At 43.0% G+C, this 16,746-nt stretch overlaps 2 protein-coding genes across 2 annotated transcripts; both read right to left on the bottom strand.

The window, feature by feature from the left end:
• Positions 1-5,547: 5,547 nt before the first annotated feature.
• On the bottom strand, positions 5,548-10,318 carry si:dkey-30k22.5 (lecithin retinol acyltransferase family protein). Its single transcript, XM_054779125.1, has 2 exons — positions 9,794-10,318; positions 5,548-8,805 (listed from the first exon to the last, which is right to left on the bottom strand). Exons 1-2 carry the CDS (start codon positions 10,277-10,279, stop codon positions 8,650-8,652), a joined length of 642 nt encoding a protein of 213 aa, XP_054635100.1. The 5' UTR covers positions 10,280-10,318; the 3' UTR covers positions 5,548-8,649.
• Positions 10,319-10,544: 226 nt separating this feature from the next.
• lrata (lecithin retinol acyltransferase a) lies at positions 10,545-13,751 on the bottom strand. Its single transcript, XM_054779150.1, has 2 exons — positions 13,159-13,751; positions 10,545-10,965 (listed from the first exon to the last, which is right to left on the bottom strand). The coding sequence occupies exons 1-2, from the start codon at positions 13,681-13,683 to the stop codon at positions 10,813-10,815; spliced, it is 678 nt and encodes a 225-aa protein (XP_054635125.1). The 5' UTR covers positions 13,684-13,751; the 3' UTR covers positions 10,545-10,812.
• Between the last annotated feature and the right edge of the window lie 2,995 nt (positions 13,752-16,746).

Here is a 16,746-nt window from a genome sequence, read left to right as displayed (position 1 = left end):
ATACAAGAAACACAACACATTGAACACAAACGTACTGTAAACTCTGTGTACTGTAACTAGTACGATTTAGCTCATGTATCATGTCATGTATTGTACTCAGGATGCTCAAATATTAGCAAGTCTCTCAGTTGCAACAATGAAACTTACTGTTTCGTGAGAGTGTCAATCAAAACTGAGCTTTAATGTCTTTGTCGATGACTGAATTCTTGTATTTGTGTCTCTAATGTTGTTTCATCGGTGAAGCACAGACATGACACCGCTTATGCATCACATCTTATTACAACGCATTCTGAAGCTTCTTTGAGCTGCAGAATGATCAATGAAACAGACCGGCAGCATTTTAAAGGTTTCTAAATGCAAATAACGTCACGGGATAAAAGGCTTAAAATAACAAATACAGCTAAATGTAACATGGATTGAGTGGGCACAAGTAAAAATAAATCAAGCAATGTACTCCTCTTTACAATTGAAATGGAGCAAATGAGGTGTTTTACGTCGCATAATGTGCTGTTATTTGTCACGAATGGATGGATGAATGTTTTTTGTGTTACTTACACGTCCAGTAGATTCATTTGCAGCCATGCTGAGAATAACAAATGCTTTCCTCCTTAGTGCTGCCTTCTGCATTTAAATACACTTTATCATGGGCACCTTTGGATGACAAACTCTGCATGGGAACATCTGCCATGAGAAGTCCTCTGCTTGGATTAGAGAAGCACACGTGTGCAGGATAAGGCCTTCACACACATCAGCTTTGACTTTGGAACACAGCCATTGACATCTTTGCCTCTTTTCGGATATCTCGGGGATATGTTATTTACTGTATTTGGCCCATCTAGGGCAGGCCAAGGGTCATTTGCAGTTTTTTTATTGGCACGTTCTAAAAAATAGACTTTAATAAGAAATCTAAAAACTACAACAATAACACCTCAATAACAATAACAGCTAACGCGGCCAGCGGCCAACCATTTTCTCTCTTGGTCAATATCTGACCGCATATAGCGGCCAAATTACCAACTCAAGTAGAAGCTTCATGCACTAAAAAGTTTTGTTTTTTAATCAATGAAGCTGTCGTGTGTAGACTTTAATTACTGAGTCCTAGCTCAGTCACAATCATTCACAAGATCCACACAAACTGTCAGTTGTTCCACATAAAAAAGCCGTCTTCTTTTGAGCTTGCTATTTCCTGGTCAAACATGTAACTTTAAGAGCATTTGCACCAAAACATTACCGCAAAGTAGGCTGGGAACAGGACATGCTCCCAGCGACGCTACAATACAGCACAATACTGCATGCACGCTAAACACGCTAGCATGCATGCTATCGCATGTTTTTAAAAAGGCAGTACTCACGTTATTTTTGATCAATCCTCATCCACAAATCCATCAAAGTCCTCATCTTCTGTATTCGACACAAAAAAAAGCCGTCTTCTTTGGAGCTTGCTACTACAGTGACACCGTTTATTTCCTGGTGTGAGACAATGTGCACAATGTGTGTCAATACTGTAATGCCGCTTGTTGTGGGGAAGGAGAGACTCACGTTGCCGATGCACTTTAATGGCTTTATTAACAGCGGAGAACACTGCAGGACTTTACATCCACGCCAACATAAACACACTTCCCAACTCTCTCCAAACTCACAGCTAGCACTGAGCCTAGCTCTCCTGCTCGGGACGCCCACTGGTCAAATCTCAGTGTTCTGCACTAACGTAGTCAAGGCATTTTTCATTATTATTCACACACCCCCAGCGACAGTCTGCGTACCCCTAGGGGTATGTGTACCCCACTTTGGGAACCTTGGGTCTATACATCTTAATGTGCCAGCATTTAGGCTTTTTTTATGAGCGCTGGAGCCCCCCATACTCTATTAGGAGAAGTAGGTGGTTAAGTGATGTAGAAGTCCAACCATGCACAGGACTGCTGCTGCCCCAATTCCCAACCTTTGATCAGCAAATGCATCCTTTCCTCGGTATACTTCAAAGTCCAGCATCAGATCTGGAAACACCTTCAAGCCTACTGGGTATGGCTTGCCTGGAACAAATTGCCTGATGGGACAGCGGCCCATAAAAAGGAATCACTGATGCAGACTCTTGGTTTCAGCAGCCTTGCCTTATTCTGTCCAGAAGCGGCCTGATTCTTCTTTGTTTGCTTTGTTCCACCCGGGTCACTGACAATCTTGAATGAGTTCCTCGACTGGAAGAACCTGTTTGTCATTTTCTGGATCGTTATTGGCACTTGGGTTTTGCTAGCCCAAAACATGCTGATTCTGGGAAGGCCGAGGCAGGCCACGGGGATTGAAATGCCAAAGAGGAGCCTCATTTCTTCATGTTAAGGGAGACGCCCCTCCTCTGGAGCTCTGTCTGATTTGTGAATTCTGACAAGTCTTGAAACACATCAGTGTTCTGGGAAAAGTATTCCACAGGACTCCATTTTCTGCTTGACAGAAAAACCCTGCAGACCATCAACGAGGTGAACACAAATCTTACCTATCTTACAAAACCGTTGAGCCATCGTACCCGCTGGTCTCGGCCCACAGGGGATCAATCGTATCTGTTCTTCTGAGCTTTCCCACTCTTCTTCAGCGGGAGCAACAAACAGCTACAGTGGAACCTCGGTTAGCGTTCGCCCCAGTTTGTGTATTTTGTTGGTTTTTTTCTTTATGTCAAATATTTACACAAAAATGTTGCCTCGGTCCGCATACATTTCACAGGTACGTACAAAGGTGTCTTTAAGATAGTATTTTTTATCACAAAACGGCCCTGTTAGCAGCCAGAAGCTGAAGTCATTGTCCCCCATCTCTGTCACCGGTGTATGACATCACCAGCGGTTGACTCTGTAGTTATTTGCTTACTAAAATACTTGCACCAAAAGGCTTTGCGTTTTTTGTTTTTATCGCTCACGGCTGCAAAATAAGCTCCCACGGCAACAAAGAAAGTTGCAAGTGCCATATTCTTGATAAAGAACGTGACTAACACTATTGAATTGAAGAAATAACTCGTGGCAAAACACAAAGGTGGCGTGCATGTTGATCCCGCTGCCACATCGTGTTTCACGTCTTTAATGAAAGTAACCTCAAATGTTTGTATGTTTTGTTTGTATGCATTTACAGTACAACCTCGGTCCGTGTGCGCCCTGGTTAGCGTGTTTTTCAGTTGACGTAAAAAAATGTAGGCCAAAATTTTGCCCCGGTTTGCGTACATTTTCCGGTTAGCGTGCAATATGGTGCGCACCTTGTCACGTTATCAATACACTGCATGAGTGCAACTGTGTTCTTGATGTATTTTTATCACCAAACGTCCTTATTAGCAGCCTATTAGCTTGCTAATACATTGAAACAGGAACCAAAAGTCAGCTCCGTCAGCCCTCTATGACATCATCAAAGGTTGACTCTGTAGTTCTTTGCTAACAGTTACGCCACAAGTCTCTAAAGTATTGCACGTTACATGAAGTACTTTTAAGATGTTTATTACCCCACAAAGAAACGTGCCCTGGGGCAGAAATGTGAACGTAAATTACAAGCCAGCAGCCTAGTTAACCAGTTTGTTGGCAGGCTAACGTCAAGAGTCCTCACGCCCGTTGCAGTTACGAGCTACCTGTAAAAAAGGGTTGACTCCAGAGGACACGAATGAATCATCTGGTTCCCAGGAGGATAAATAGAAATACCTGTGCAGTATATCGTCCACTTGTCGTTCAGAAGCGTGTTGCAGCACGTACTGATCTATGAATGATAAAAATGAACATGACAGAGAGGACTGCTGACTGAGTATTGATCTCCTCCATCTAAATGACATCTTTCGACTCCTAAATACCTCAAACACAGGATGGAGCACATTTATCACTGCCCTTGGGTGACTTTGTCACACTTTATGAAATGGGATTATCGACCAAATATCTGATGTTACTGTGCATCAGGACGACTCTTAAAGTTTAGCGCTACGTTATGTGTAGAAATGCAGTAGTCGTGCGACACAATCCACCCAGAACAAAATGTTTTGCCCTGAAAATGCTTTGTTTATCATAATTTGAAAGAGTTAGCATAACAATTACGGCAGAGGTATATTATTTTTATAACAATAATAATAAAAGCACATTTTCAACAAATAACCTCAAAAATGTGTTTTGGATTCTTTTAAATGAAGTGGCTTACTACACTGGAGTAGCCACAAAGCTGCCAATATTACAGTGGAGTAGCCTCGGGAACCCTAGGGGCCGCAAAATGACCAACATTGGGGAACTCCAAATGGTGCAAAATGATCGACATTACAGCGGCTTAGCCTCGGGAACCCCAGGGGGCGCAAAATTACCAACATTACTGTGGGGTAGCCTCGAGGAACCCTAGGGGTTGCAAAATGACCAACATTACAGTGGAGTAGCCTCGAGGAACCCGAGAGAGTGCAAAATGACCAATATGAAAATAAGATGAAATCATTTCAAATATGAACATGTCATCGTTGTGGCAGAAAGTTTAACCTGCGGTCCTCCAGGGCGCCACCTAGTGGCTGGATTGTCATATTTCAGTGGACGCCTGATATTGTCCTGTTTGCAAACCAAACAGAAATCTCTGGAAAAAGACGGCGTCACGAGAAGCCATCAGCATATCTTGAGCGACATCAGTTGAAGGGTTTATTCTGTGTTTATTCTACAACGAAGGTAAGTGGAACGAGTGGCTAGCTTCTTTTTGTTGCGTGTGTTCAAATGTGACTTTCAGCGTCGCTGCTACAGATCATGCAGTTTTTGCAATTTCGAACGCAAGTGTTGCAATCAAAGCAGGAAGGGAAGGGCTACGCTAATTAGAGAGACTTGGGAAGATATGAACACCAGATGCCTTATTACTTGTCCTGATTGCCGTCCTGCACTTGGGACACCCTGCGGAATGCGCACATCCTAATCCCAATGCAAATGAGCCGCAAATTTGATGACGATGACGATAAACTCATTATTATGCATGAAGACTTCATCATCATCATCACATGAGCCGACACGTGCTTTAATAGTCATCCTGCTCCAGCCATCCATCCATTTTCTGTACCGCTTCTCCTCATTAGGGTCGCGGCTCATTAAAGAAAAACACATTTCATTTAAAGTACCGGCTAATTACTTTTTTCTTTGTTTTCATGTATTTACTTTGCAGCTGCACCTTTGATTTCTCCTTCATGATGGAGACGCTTCTTCTAGAATTCAACACAAGACAAAATAACAATAGTGTCTCACATTTTTTACAGTTTGGAATAAACAAGACAATCAGTGATTAACTGTGGGAATGTTTCCCCGCTTCCTTTGAGGCTGTGGTTCGGGTACAAAAACCACAAGGGGTAAAAAAATGTGGGTGGAAAATGAGCCTTCAGGGTGATGAATCACATTCTCTTGGTTGCACGGACAAAAAAGCGCCATGAAACACGCGTGTGGCATTTTTAGCAGCAGCGAAACATGGAAAAATGAGCATGGAAGGGAGGTTCGTGTCACTAAATCTGCTTCCAAGTGAATCCATTTGACGCTGAAAAGCCAGTTAGGGCTGACCTGCGCGTCGATAGCTTCTCCCGCGTCTCTTAAATCAATACTACGTGCTTCTCTGCAGGTGTGGCGCTGCCATTTAACAGCTGTGCACTCCTGTTAGTCAGGTTCAAGGCGGCATTGATCGGAGGCCTCTTGATCGCCGTGTCCCTTTTTAATCGCGCGGCATGGCGGCCGCGGCTCCTGACTGCCGTCATCAGCTTGATTTACAAAGGCGGCCGGCACAGGGAGTGGCGGGAAATGAATTCATCCGTTCCAGGGTCGGCGGGTAGGTTGAGAACTGTCCGGCTTGAAGCTGTGGACTATAGAGTGTCCACTGAAGTGCATTGATGCCAGCTGGAGCCACCAGATGGTGTTATTGTTACAGGAAAACGAAAACTGCCCTGTGATTGACTGGCGACCAGTCCGGGGTGTACCCCGCCTCTCGCCCAAAGTCAGCTGGGATGGGCTCCAGCATACCTGCAGGTCAGGATAAGCAGCATAGAAGACGGATGGATCAAATGAACGTTTTTAAGCAAAACTCATGTGTATACTGTAAATCGGGGGTGTCCAAACTTTTTCCAGCAAGGGCCACATAGTGAAGAGTAAAAGGATGCAACTTTGCCACTTTGATATTTTGTGTGCTAAGAAGTTATACTATTTCAAGGAAAAAGAAAAAACAACGTTCGCTTGGCGATTTAGCGAGGGACGACTGTATGTGAAAAGGCGTATTGTTAGCATGGACTTCGGTCTTTGTTCTTTTTTTTAAATTTTCCTAATATTTCAACTTTCTTCTTAAGTAATCTTTGTCAATTTTATTCTCATAATATTTTGACTTTATTCCCATAATATTGTAACTTTTTTCCCAACCTAATTAAAAAAAAAAAACCCAATATTGTTTTGTTTTGTTTTGATAGTTTCTGTTAATATTACAACTTTTTAGAAAGAACATAATTTTTCTTTGATATTTCATCTCTATGCTACTAAAATGACATTAGTTCATTTGGAGAAGCCTCCAATGTGGCTGAATGACAACAATTCTGCAAAGATGAGTGGGCCAAAATTCCTCCCCAGCGCTGGAAGAGACTCATTGCAAGTTATCACAAACGCTTGATTGCAGTTGTTGCTGCTAAGGGGGGCCAACCACTTATTAGCTTTAGGGGGCCATCACTTTTTCACACAGGGACATGTAGGCTTGGATTTTTTTTTTCCCTTAATAATAAAAAGTGTCATTTAAAAACTGCATTTTGTGTTGAGTTGTGTTGTCATTGACTAACATTTACATTTGTTTGGTGATCTGAAACATTAAGTGTGGCAAACATGCAAAAAAAAAGGATCAGGAAGGAACACTTTGTCACACTAGTGTGTATTGTTTCAGTTGAGTGTCGTCATCTACTCAATTCAGTGAGGCGTAAAGCGGTTTGAGCAGCGATTACAAATGACACAGAAACGCTCATTTTGAAACAGGCTGCATAAATAAAAGGCAAAACATTTCAAAGCTTTTATTCAAAGCAAATCAAGAGAGATGCTGTAGAAGTAGAAATACTCTTTAGAAGCACCCAAAACCCTTCCGTGTGGCATCATCATACACCTTCTCACAAATCCTCTATTCTCATATACAGCCTCTCCCGTCACAAACAAAATGTCAAAAAATGTTTATTTTGGAAGACGAAGGTACAAAAAAGGTGCCTTTGCCACAAAAAAGGCCATTTTTAGGGAAATAAATAGAGATTATATGTGTGTAACTGGCCAAAAGCCTTAGAAATTCTTTTTGGGGGGGCAAAATGTGTCCCTTAAGGGGGCTGGTCATTAAGAGGAATGTAGAGTAGAAGGGGTTGGTGATATTCATGATGGTTGACAAACAAAATGAGAGCTACCAAAAGGGAAAACTTCAAGTGCTACACAAATGTCCTATGGAAGGCGAATATCGATATACTGTGCAGTCGTTCCTCAGTGATCGCGGTTAATCCGGCCACCAAGTAGGATTCACTATTAATAAATGGAATATTTTCGTAGTTACAGCCTAGAAAATCTGTTCACGATCTTCTAAATACGTTTTTTAACATTATCAGAGCCCTTATTAAACATGAAATAACACCCATTTAGTTACCTTTACATTTGTATTACCCTGTATAGTAGATATAATCAGAGAAAATAAGACATATGATAAAATAGAATCACACTTTAGCAGTTCCTTGGACAGCACACTTCCTGCATCAATATATTGTAATGTCGGCTTTAAATGGCTTCACACTCGTATTGCCCAATAGAGTAGACATTATGAGAGTAAATAAACCATTTAAGCTGTAAATAAAAATCCTGCTTGTGTGTGTCGCAGTAAATGTGTTCCCCTGGGGGACCTTACTGGTGGGCGGACAGGAAGTGACGGAGGTTCATTCAGTTCGTCATTTGTATGCTTGAACATGCTTCATTTGGTCCAAGAATAAGTACAATTGGCTGAAATATGCATATTTGTTTTCTAATTACAGGCCGTAATCAACAACGAAACAGCGATCATTTTGTAAAAAACGCAGTCGAGCGAGGGTGCGATGTATCGAGGATTGACTGTTTGTATAATACGTAACGGGTCCCAGCCAGTACAGTCGTCCCACGTTATTCGCAGTTAATTGGTTCCAGACCCGACTGTGACAAGTGAATTCCTGCGGAGGAGGATTCAATGTTAATAAATGGAATATTTCCGTAGTTTCAGCATAGAAAACCCCGTTGATGATTTTCTAAATATGGGTTTTTACATAATTAAAGCCCAAGAGTCATTTCTACACTCCTATTATTCCTTGTTTATTGTTTGTTTCACAGTTATAGAGTGAGGGAGCGATATTTGAACCGCAATACAGCGAGGGACATCTGTATGTGGAGGTGCAGGAGTACATTGGGGAACCTCACTCCGTGACGCCCTAAGAATCACGCTGGACATTGAGTTTACAGCTCAGGCTTTTCGCTCGGTGGCTAGCGCTCTTCACTCTCACTCGGTGCACCCTGATTCGATACCCGGGTGTGCGCAGGAGCGACGTGGTGCCATGGCCCGGATGAGAATTGTGAGCGCTAGCCATCGAGCTGAACCCTTTACATAGATGTTCCTTGTAACAGTGCAAGCATCTTCAGTTGAAGCAGAGTTTTTCTTCCAGGGGGGTGGGGGCCCCTAGGCTGCCATCCAGATGGTGAAGGACACCAGCAGAGTGGCCAAAACCGTCAGCGGCGTCACGCAGCCCAAATACAGCAAGGCCGCCGCGCCGCACAAGGCCGTCAAGTACGAGCTCATCCGGCTGCACACGATCTTGCGAACTGTTGTGCAGAACTGCAAGAGGACATGCGGAGAGAAGAGTCAGTTAGTCGTCGGTGCGAGGGGAGGACGCTCCAGAGGGCGCCACGCACCACACGTGGCGGCGACTCCTCCATCCAACACTGCAGAAGAGAGTTTGCTTTAAGAGCATTGAGATTAGCATCGGTGCTCCATGCGCACCATTTGATAATCTCTTTTTACACCCCGGCGCCTGAAAACAAACGACGGCGTGCAGCTGAGCTTTAACCTTCTTGTCTTCCGCGTGTGACCTCACTCGTGTTGCTTCGTGACGCGGCAACACGACTTAAGCCGAGATTAAAGCTCACGCCTCCCCCTCCTAACACTCCTGCGTGGCGTGACATGCGCCTCCAAAAAAATGTAACCTAGACTCGCGGCGGTACCGACCGTAAGCGCTGTGATTGGGTGGCTTTTTTACACGATTTCCTGTACGGGTGGTCCAGTGGCCCACCTTTGTGAACGCTTCTCCTCTGCCTTCCCATCAACATTTCAACATCGATTACTTCCAGTTGCAATAACACTCCCCGTCTCTCTTTAATTGCCGTTGTTCACTCGCGACCAAATAGTTGACAAGAGCTGCGGTTGCTCATTGAGTTGACGTGCCGGGAAATAGCGCCCCCTTCCGTTTCAGCAGAGAATTGCACGTCACACACTCAACCCCGACCAAGAACTGTCAAAGGATCGGAGGGGACGGAATCATAATCCAGGTTTCACATCAAAGGTCACAGCGGTTCTTAAAACTGTTCAAAATTCTCACTAAAGACTCAATTGTCTTACAGTACTGTAGACGTTTTTCAAAAATGAGAACATTGTGTTTATTGTCAAGTGAAGAGTTAATAAAGGGCTGTTTGGCCTGTATCGCAGAGCTGGATGCATCAGAGTCCTTTGATGTATGAAAAGGTGTGTTATGCTGGTGGAAGAAGAGTATCTTTGATGTTCATGTAACAAAAGGACGGATGTGCTGGTATGCGTGACTGTGTGGTACCTGGTACGTCTGGTAGCTGATGGCCATGCCATATCTGCAGTACATGACGTAGTGTTCACAGTTGTACCACAGCAGGCTGTACGTGACCGAGCCCAGCAGCTTCTCCGCCCTTTTGGCCACCTCGTCCCCGTCCAGGGGAGGCTGGCTGCACACCCTGTCCATGTGGTTGACCAGGATCTCCGAGCCGTACGCAAAGTCCACCACCGAGTCCACCCTCACGCTGGCCGCCTTGGCGATGACCCCCAGCAGCAGGCGGTTGTTGGTGACCATCTTGGCGATGGCCGACTTGTTCCCGGAGATGACGGGCAGGATGTCGGGGATGAGGTGGGCCACGCGGTTGTCGCCCAGGTAGATGCCGAAGTGGGTGAACAAGGTGCGGGGGACCTCCAGGAGGTCGCCGCGCTTGTAGAGGGAGAGGTCATACTTGGAGATGTCCTCCTTTTTGGAGGCGCTGAAGAAAAAGTTGAGGAGCTGGAAGAGGAACATGATGCCCGGCCGTGTGCGGCGAGCAGCCGGACACCTGAGTCTTTTATTCATGGGGTAGGTGGGCGGGGCCAGGGAGGCTAGTCCGCTTAGATTTTTATTGGGCAACATCTCAGTATGACTCAAGTAAAGGAGCTTTCTCTAAGAACTTTCCAGCATGTCTGGAATGCAAGATTCAGGCCTAATTTTCCAGGGTATTAAGGCCAAGAGTGCTTATTAAGAACGGCCGGAAAATCCTCATCCTGAAAAGGTCAACGATATTGAGCCATCGGCTCAACGAGAGTTCTCATCGTTATTCAGCACTTCATAGGATGTTAGGTGTTTCCCATTGTTTAGGACAAGACGGCTTGGTAAAAATAACATTTTATTATTTACATCACCATATCATACACAACTAAAAACAATATCCACTATAATGCTGAAGAAATAAGCCAGTTATTGTCGTTACAGCAACAAATATAATCAGGAAATGCATTAGATGACATATTTAACACAAAATATAAGGCACATAGCAAACTAGAGAATATACTTTGAAATCATCCAGCCATCCACAGAGTGAAGGGAATAAGGATCGTAGGTAACGTCGTGGAAGGAGCAATTCCGCAAAAGACCATGGAGATGATGCCCAGCGTTCCGGTGACCAAGACGCTGCGCTGGTCTCTGATGAGAGATTTTAGGCACTCGCAGAACTGGAAGGGGAAAGAAACGCACCTTATTTCTTGCACAGCAGTGCCTTAGCAACAAATGTAATGGCAAAGAAATGCTCTGAATTTTGGGAGTTTTACTTAAATTTCAAGTGTTTCAATTAAAATTGTTTACTACAGAAGAGTATTTGGGAGACACTAAGTAAAAAAGAAACAACATTCAAACAAAATAATTTTTTCTTCATACAAAAATATTTTTTTTTCAGACAAAATTTTTTTTTCTCATACAAATTTTTTTTTCATAAAACAAATATATAAACAGTATATATAATCTATAAATTGTATATAAATTCAAATATCAATATTTATATGTTTTTTTAACTACAAAAATAAAGCCATAAAATCCAGAGAAAAAGTTTGTAAGAAAAAAATATATATTTTTTGCAAGTGAAGTCATATTGCGAAAAATAAATATTCGAAAAAAAAATGCCATTTTCCGCGAAGAAAGCAGTAATTTTGGAGTTGTAATGTTGCCAAAAGAAAGTCGTACCACTACGAGAATATAGTCGGAATGTTACAACAACAAAGTCGGAACGTTCCGAGCAGTCAAGTCGAGAAGAAACTTGCATTTTAAAGACACTCAGCAGTCAGTCATCATTTTTCACAAGAAGAAAGTCGCACCAGTACGAGAATAACGTCATAATATTATGAGAAGAAAGTCGGAATGTTACCCGAATAGCCATAGTACTACAAGAGCAAAGTGGTATTACTAGGGGAATAAAGTCAAGTCTAGAAGAAAGTTGTTGCATTTTAAAGACAACAATCATTGTTTTCCACAAAAATGTTTTAATTTTCAAAAACAACGTTGTAATATTGCCAGAAAAAAGTCGTACCACTATGAGAATAACGCCATAATATTATGAGAAGAAAGTCGTAATGTTACCCGAATAGCCATAGTACTATAAGAACCAAGTGGTATTACTACGAGGACAGAGTCCGGTCGAGAAGAAAGTCGCATTTTAAAGACAATAGTCATCATTTTCCGCCAAAAAAATGTGTATTTTCAAAAATAGTTGTAATATTGCGGGAAGAAAGTTGTACCACTGCATGAATAAAGTTGGAAAGTAGCAAGAACAAAGTCGGAATGTTCCAAGGATACATTTCTCCTTTTTACGAATCAAATTGTACGACTACGAGAAGAAAGTCTGGATGTTACGAGGATAACGTCATAATATCACAAGACAAAAGTCGCAATGTGACTTGAATAGTCAAAGGGGTACAAAAAGAACGTTACCAAGAGAAGAAAGCCAGAATGTCACAGGAATAAAGTCGGAATACGACAAGAACAAAATGTCTGATATGATAGAGTGAAAAAAAAGTTCTCCTTCCTATCCGTGTGGAAGTGGTACGTTTTTGGCTTTTGAAGCTCGGCAACAACGGAAAAACCTGTAGTCTTTTACAAGAATTAAGTCAAAATATTAAGAAGGGGTATGCTGGAGCCTATCCCAGCGGGGTACACCCTGGACTGGTTGCCAGCCAATCACAGGGCATGTTGTAATATTATGAGGGAAAAAGAAGTCATTTTAGAAGCATAAAGCTGAAATATTAAATAGTTTTTTCAATAATTGTAATATTGTAATATTATGAAAAACAAACAAAACAATGACTAAAGTTGTCATTTTTGGACAATTTGGCTGTGGAAAACGTTATAAAGTTCAGAGAATAAAGTCCGAATATTACGGGGATAAACTCATCACTGGGAGAAGAACATTCTCCAGAAGAAACCTGAAGCAACCCAGCAGAAATACAACAAACATGAAAATATTAAGAAAAAAATGGTGTTATAACAACAAAAAGGCATAATTTTACAAGAGTAACATATTACATATACGACAGCATTTTTGGAAAATTGACAAATAAGGTTGAGATGCATTTGTTTCCTTCAAATACATCCAGTATAACTTCTTAGCGTATTTACATGTGATGCTTTACAAAACATCAAAGTGGCAAAGTTGCATCCTTTCCTTTTTCACTATGTGGCTCTCCCTGGAGGAAAACGTTTGGACCCCCCCTGTTGAATGTTTCAAGAGGCTGACGGTTTGACCCTGGAACAGATTATTTCGGTTTCCCTTGGTTCCAATGGGGAAAATGGCATGAAAGTCCAAATATTAGAAACGGGCCTCGGTGTGAGTATGTATTGGGTGTTTGTACAGTATTGTGCCCAGTGGGCGTTTATACCTGCTCGGTTTGTCTGCTGGCAGCACGTCCATATCTGCAGTGGGTGGCAAAGTGCTCGCAGTTGTTCCACAGCAAGCTGTAGGGGACACTCCCGACCAGCTCCTCCGCCCTGCGAGCCACCTCCTCCCCGGGCAGCGCCTTGGTTCCGGCGCCGGCATCCATGGGGTTCACCAGGATGCGGGAGCCGAAGGCGAAGTCCTCCAGCGTGTCCACTCGCACCGTGGCGCACTTGTACACGCAGCCCACGATCAGCCTCTTGTTGGTCACCACCGAGCAGAGGAGCCGGCGGTCATCGGTGAGCGCAGGGAGGATATCCGGAATGAGGTGCGCCACCTTGTTGTCGCCCAGGTAGATGCCGAAGTGCGTGAAGAGAATCCTGGGCACCTCCAGGAGGTCCCCCCTGCGCAGCGGGTGTCCGCGCTGCGTGGGTCTCTCGTGGCCCTGCACGGACGTGGCCTCAAAGAAGACTTTGAGGTTGCAAAGGAGGGAGAGCTTCTCCACCAGGAACGCGAATAAGTTGATCATGTTGACGCTCTCTCGTTTTGGCCTCCCTTTTTCCCTTTTATCAGGGACGGCTGAGAATTGACGCCCCCCCCACCCCCTTCAACACACGCGTGGTACCTCACACGTGCCTGGCTGGACGACCCCCCCCCCAACACAAACATAGAGGGTCGTGTGGCGCCAAACATACATTCCACTAATTAGGGTGATCTACAGAATAAGCCGCACATGCGCTTAAAAGCTTAATGCATAAAGTCACGTTTGTTTGTTTATTCTCCACAAAAAAGTCTGCTTAAAAATATGTGAAACCACGAAAATGTGTGTTTTGAAAACAAGAGCCTCTTTTACTCAACCCAATACATGCCAGGCCCACACTGGGGGAGGGGCAGTGGGGTGGGGGGCGAGAGCAAAGCAGAGTCGGATAAAGTTTCACTTTGTGTTCATTCTTTCAGTGGTTGGTTGGTGGAGAGTCACATAAACTTTGCTACGTGTTTGTTCGTTCAGTAGTTAGTTGGTGCAGAGTCAGATAAAGTTTACTACGTGTTCGTTCGTTCAGTAGTTAGTTGGTGGAGAGTCACATAAACTTTACTACGTGTTCGTTCGTTCAGTAGTTAGTTGGTGCAGAGTCGGATAAAGTTTACTACGTGTTCGTACGTTCAGTAGTTAGTTGGTGCAGAGTCGGGTAAAGTTTACTACGTGTTCGTTCGTTCAGTAGTTAGTTGGTGCAGAGTCGGATAAACTTTACTACGTGTTCGTTCGTTCAGTAGTTAGTTGGTGCAGAGTTGGATAAACTTTACTACGTGTTCGTTCGTTCAGTAGTTAGTTGGTGCAGAGTCGGATAAAGTTTACTACGTGTTCGTTCATTCAGTAGTTAGTTGGTGCAGAGTCGGATAAAGTTTACTACGTGTTCGTTCGTTCAGTAGTTAGTTGGTGCAGAGTCGGATAAACTTTACTACGTGTTCGTTCGTTCAGTAGTTAGTTGGTGCAGAGTCGGCTAAAGTTTACTACGTGTTCGTTCGTTCAGTAGTTAGTTGGTGCAGAGTCGGATAAAGTTTACTACGTGTTTCTTCGTTCAGTAGTTAGTTGGTGCAGAGTCGGATAAACTTTACTACGTGTTTGTTCGTTCAGTAGTTAGTTGGTGCAGAGTCGGATAAAGTTACTTCAGTTGTTTGTTTCTTTGTCATTTTGTTGTTTTGGGAAAAACATATTTTTCATTTAGTTGGTTGTGCAAAGCCGAATAACGCTTGTTTATTCGTTCGGTAGGGAAGTAGTGTGTCTGTTAGCAGGTTGTGATGTGCTGACCTGGATGATGTTTTTTGTTTGTTCGATTGTTTGCTCAGGAGTTAGGTATTCGGCGCAGACCTGGATTGAGTTTGCTCATTTTTTCGAACGTTCAGCTGTTATTTAGGTAGTTGGAGCAGAGCCAGATGGAATCCACTTTTCCCTCGAAGTGTGTCAACTCCCGCCGCCTTCTCCGTATGTCGGCCAAGTATTTGTCAGTAAACTTCACTGAATCCACATCTGCACACACTCAAGTGCTTTAGAGCTTGCACATTTCCTATTAAAATGGGATATTTAGTCCCATTTAGGTTTGTTTTGCAAGTAGAAAAAACATGTCAAAATGTACTTGTAACTTTTAGAACCCCCCCAAGCCAAAAACATCATCCAGTTTTTGTGTTGTTAGCCCAAAATAAGACAAGAACAAACCTGGAGTTTAAAGTGAACCTAACATGTGACACTTGATTTATTTTTGTTTGTGTGAATAAACAAATATCTAAAAATATGTCAAATACGGCTGTGACATTTTTCAACTTCAAATGCAGTTTTAGTTGTATGTCGTTGTATTTCGTGCCATTTCATTAGGTACCCAACCTAATGAGGTCTCATGGACGACCCGTATTCAGCATTTCAGATCATGGTCATGCTCAGGTGTGAGTGACACCAATATGTGCAAAATATTAAAGAAAAAGTGGAAAGCTTTTTTGAATTTCGCCTGTCATCCACAATCCTTATGTGAGACATGACACACATAAAGCCTTCTGAAAAAAAACTCCAAAAAAAGCCAACAACGCTTCATTTACATAATGTGACCTTCGTATTAACCAAGCTACAGCGACATTGTTATTATTGTTACGTCAAAGAACTACATTAACGGCGTAGTGACACCTCGCCACACCACACCAGCTAGCCACTAGCTAGCTAGCAACTAGCTTCACCACACGCTCAGGCCACTACTGAAGGTAAAGGCACATATTGAAGCTGCCACCACTGCTGCCGTGTTTTTGTTTTTGAGTTTGGAAAAGTTAACGCTAGGTGTACTGTTCCTTTCTACGTTGCTATGTGAAATACACATGCACACACACATGCACTATGTATTATACACTATACATCTTAGCAATACTCATATGTCACGACAGTGTTGCCTTGTTTATTGCGGGGGATAGGTTCCAAAAATAGGCCGCAATAAATGAAATCCACGAAGTAGCCAACTTTGTTTTTTTTATTTATTTGGTGCAGAGTCGGATAAAGTTTACTACGTGTTCATTCGTTCAGTAGTTAGTTGGTGCAGAGTCGGATAAACTTTACTACGTGTTCGTTCATTCAGTAGTTAGTTGGTGCAGAGTCGGATAAAGTTTGCTACGTGTTCGTTCGTTCAGTAGTTGGTGCAGAGTCGGATAAAGTTTACTATGTGCTCGTTTGTGATAAAGTTTACTATAGGTTCGTTCGTTCAGTAGTTATTTGGTGCAGAGTCGGATAAAGTTTAGTATGTGTTCGTTGGTTCAGTAGTTATTTGGTGCAGAGTCGGATAAAGTTTACTACATGTTCGTTCGTTCAGTAGTTATTTGGTGCAGAGTCGGATAAAGTGTACTTTGTGTTCGTTGGTTCAGTAGTTAGTTGGTGCGCTGTTTCGCATTTTTTTTGTGCTTCTTTTTTTTAACAGTGTATGAATGCTGTTTCAGTTCGAGTCTGGCCCTTTAAGAAGAAATGCATTGTGGGAAGTTGAGTGTCTATCTCTTCCTTCGCTCGTCTGTCTGCACCGCCCATTGTTTTCTGCGTCCTGATTGGCTGTAGACCATTGTCAATCAA

The sequence above is a fragment of the Dunckerocampus dactyliophorus genome, chromosome 6 (assembly GCF_027744805.1).
Source record: "Dunckerocampus dactyliophorus isolate RoL2022-P2 chromosome 6, RoL_Ddac_1.1, whole genome shotgun sequence".
NCBI classification, from domain to species: domain Eukaryota; kingdom Metazoa; phylum Chordata; class Actinopteri; order Syngnathiformes; family Syngnathidae; genus Dunckerocampus; species Dunckerocampus dactyliophorus.
This window is presented reverse-complemented; position numbering and strand designations above follow the sequence as displayed.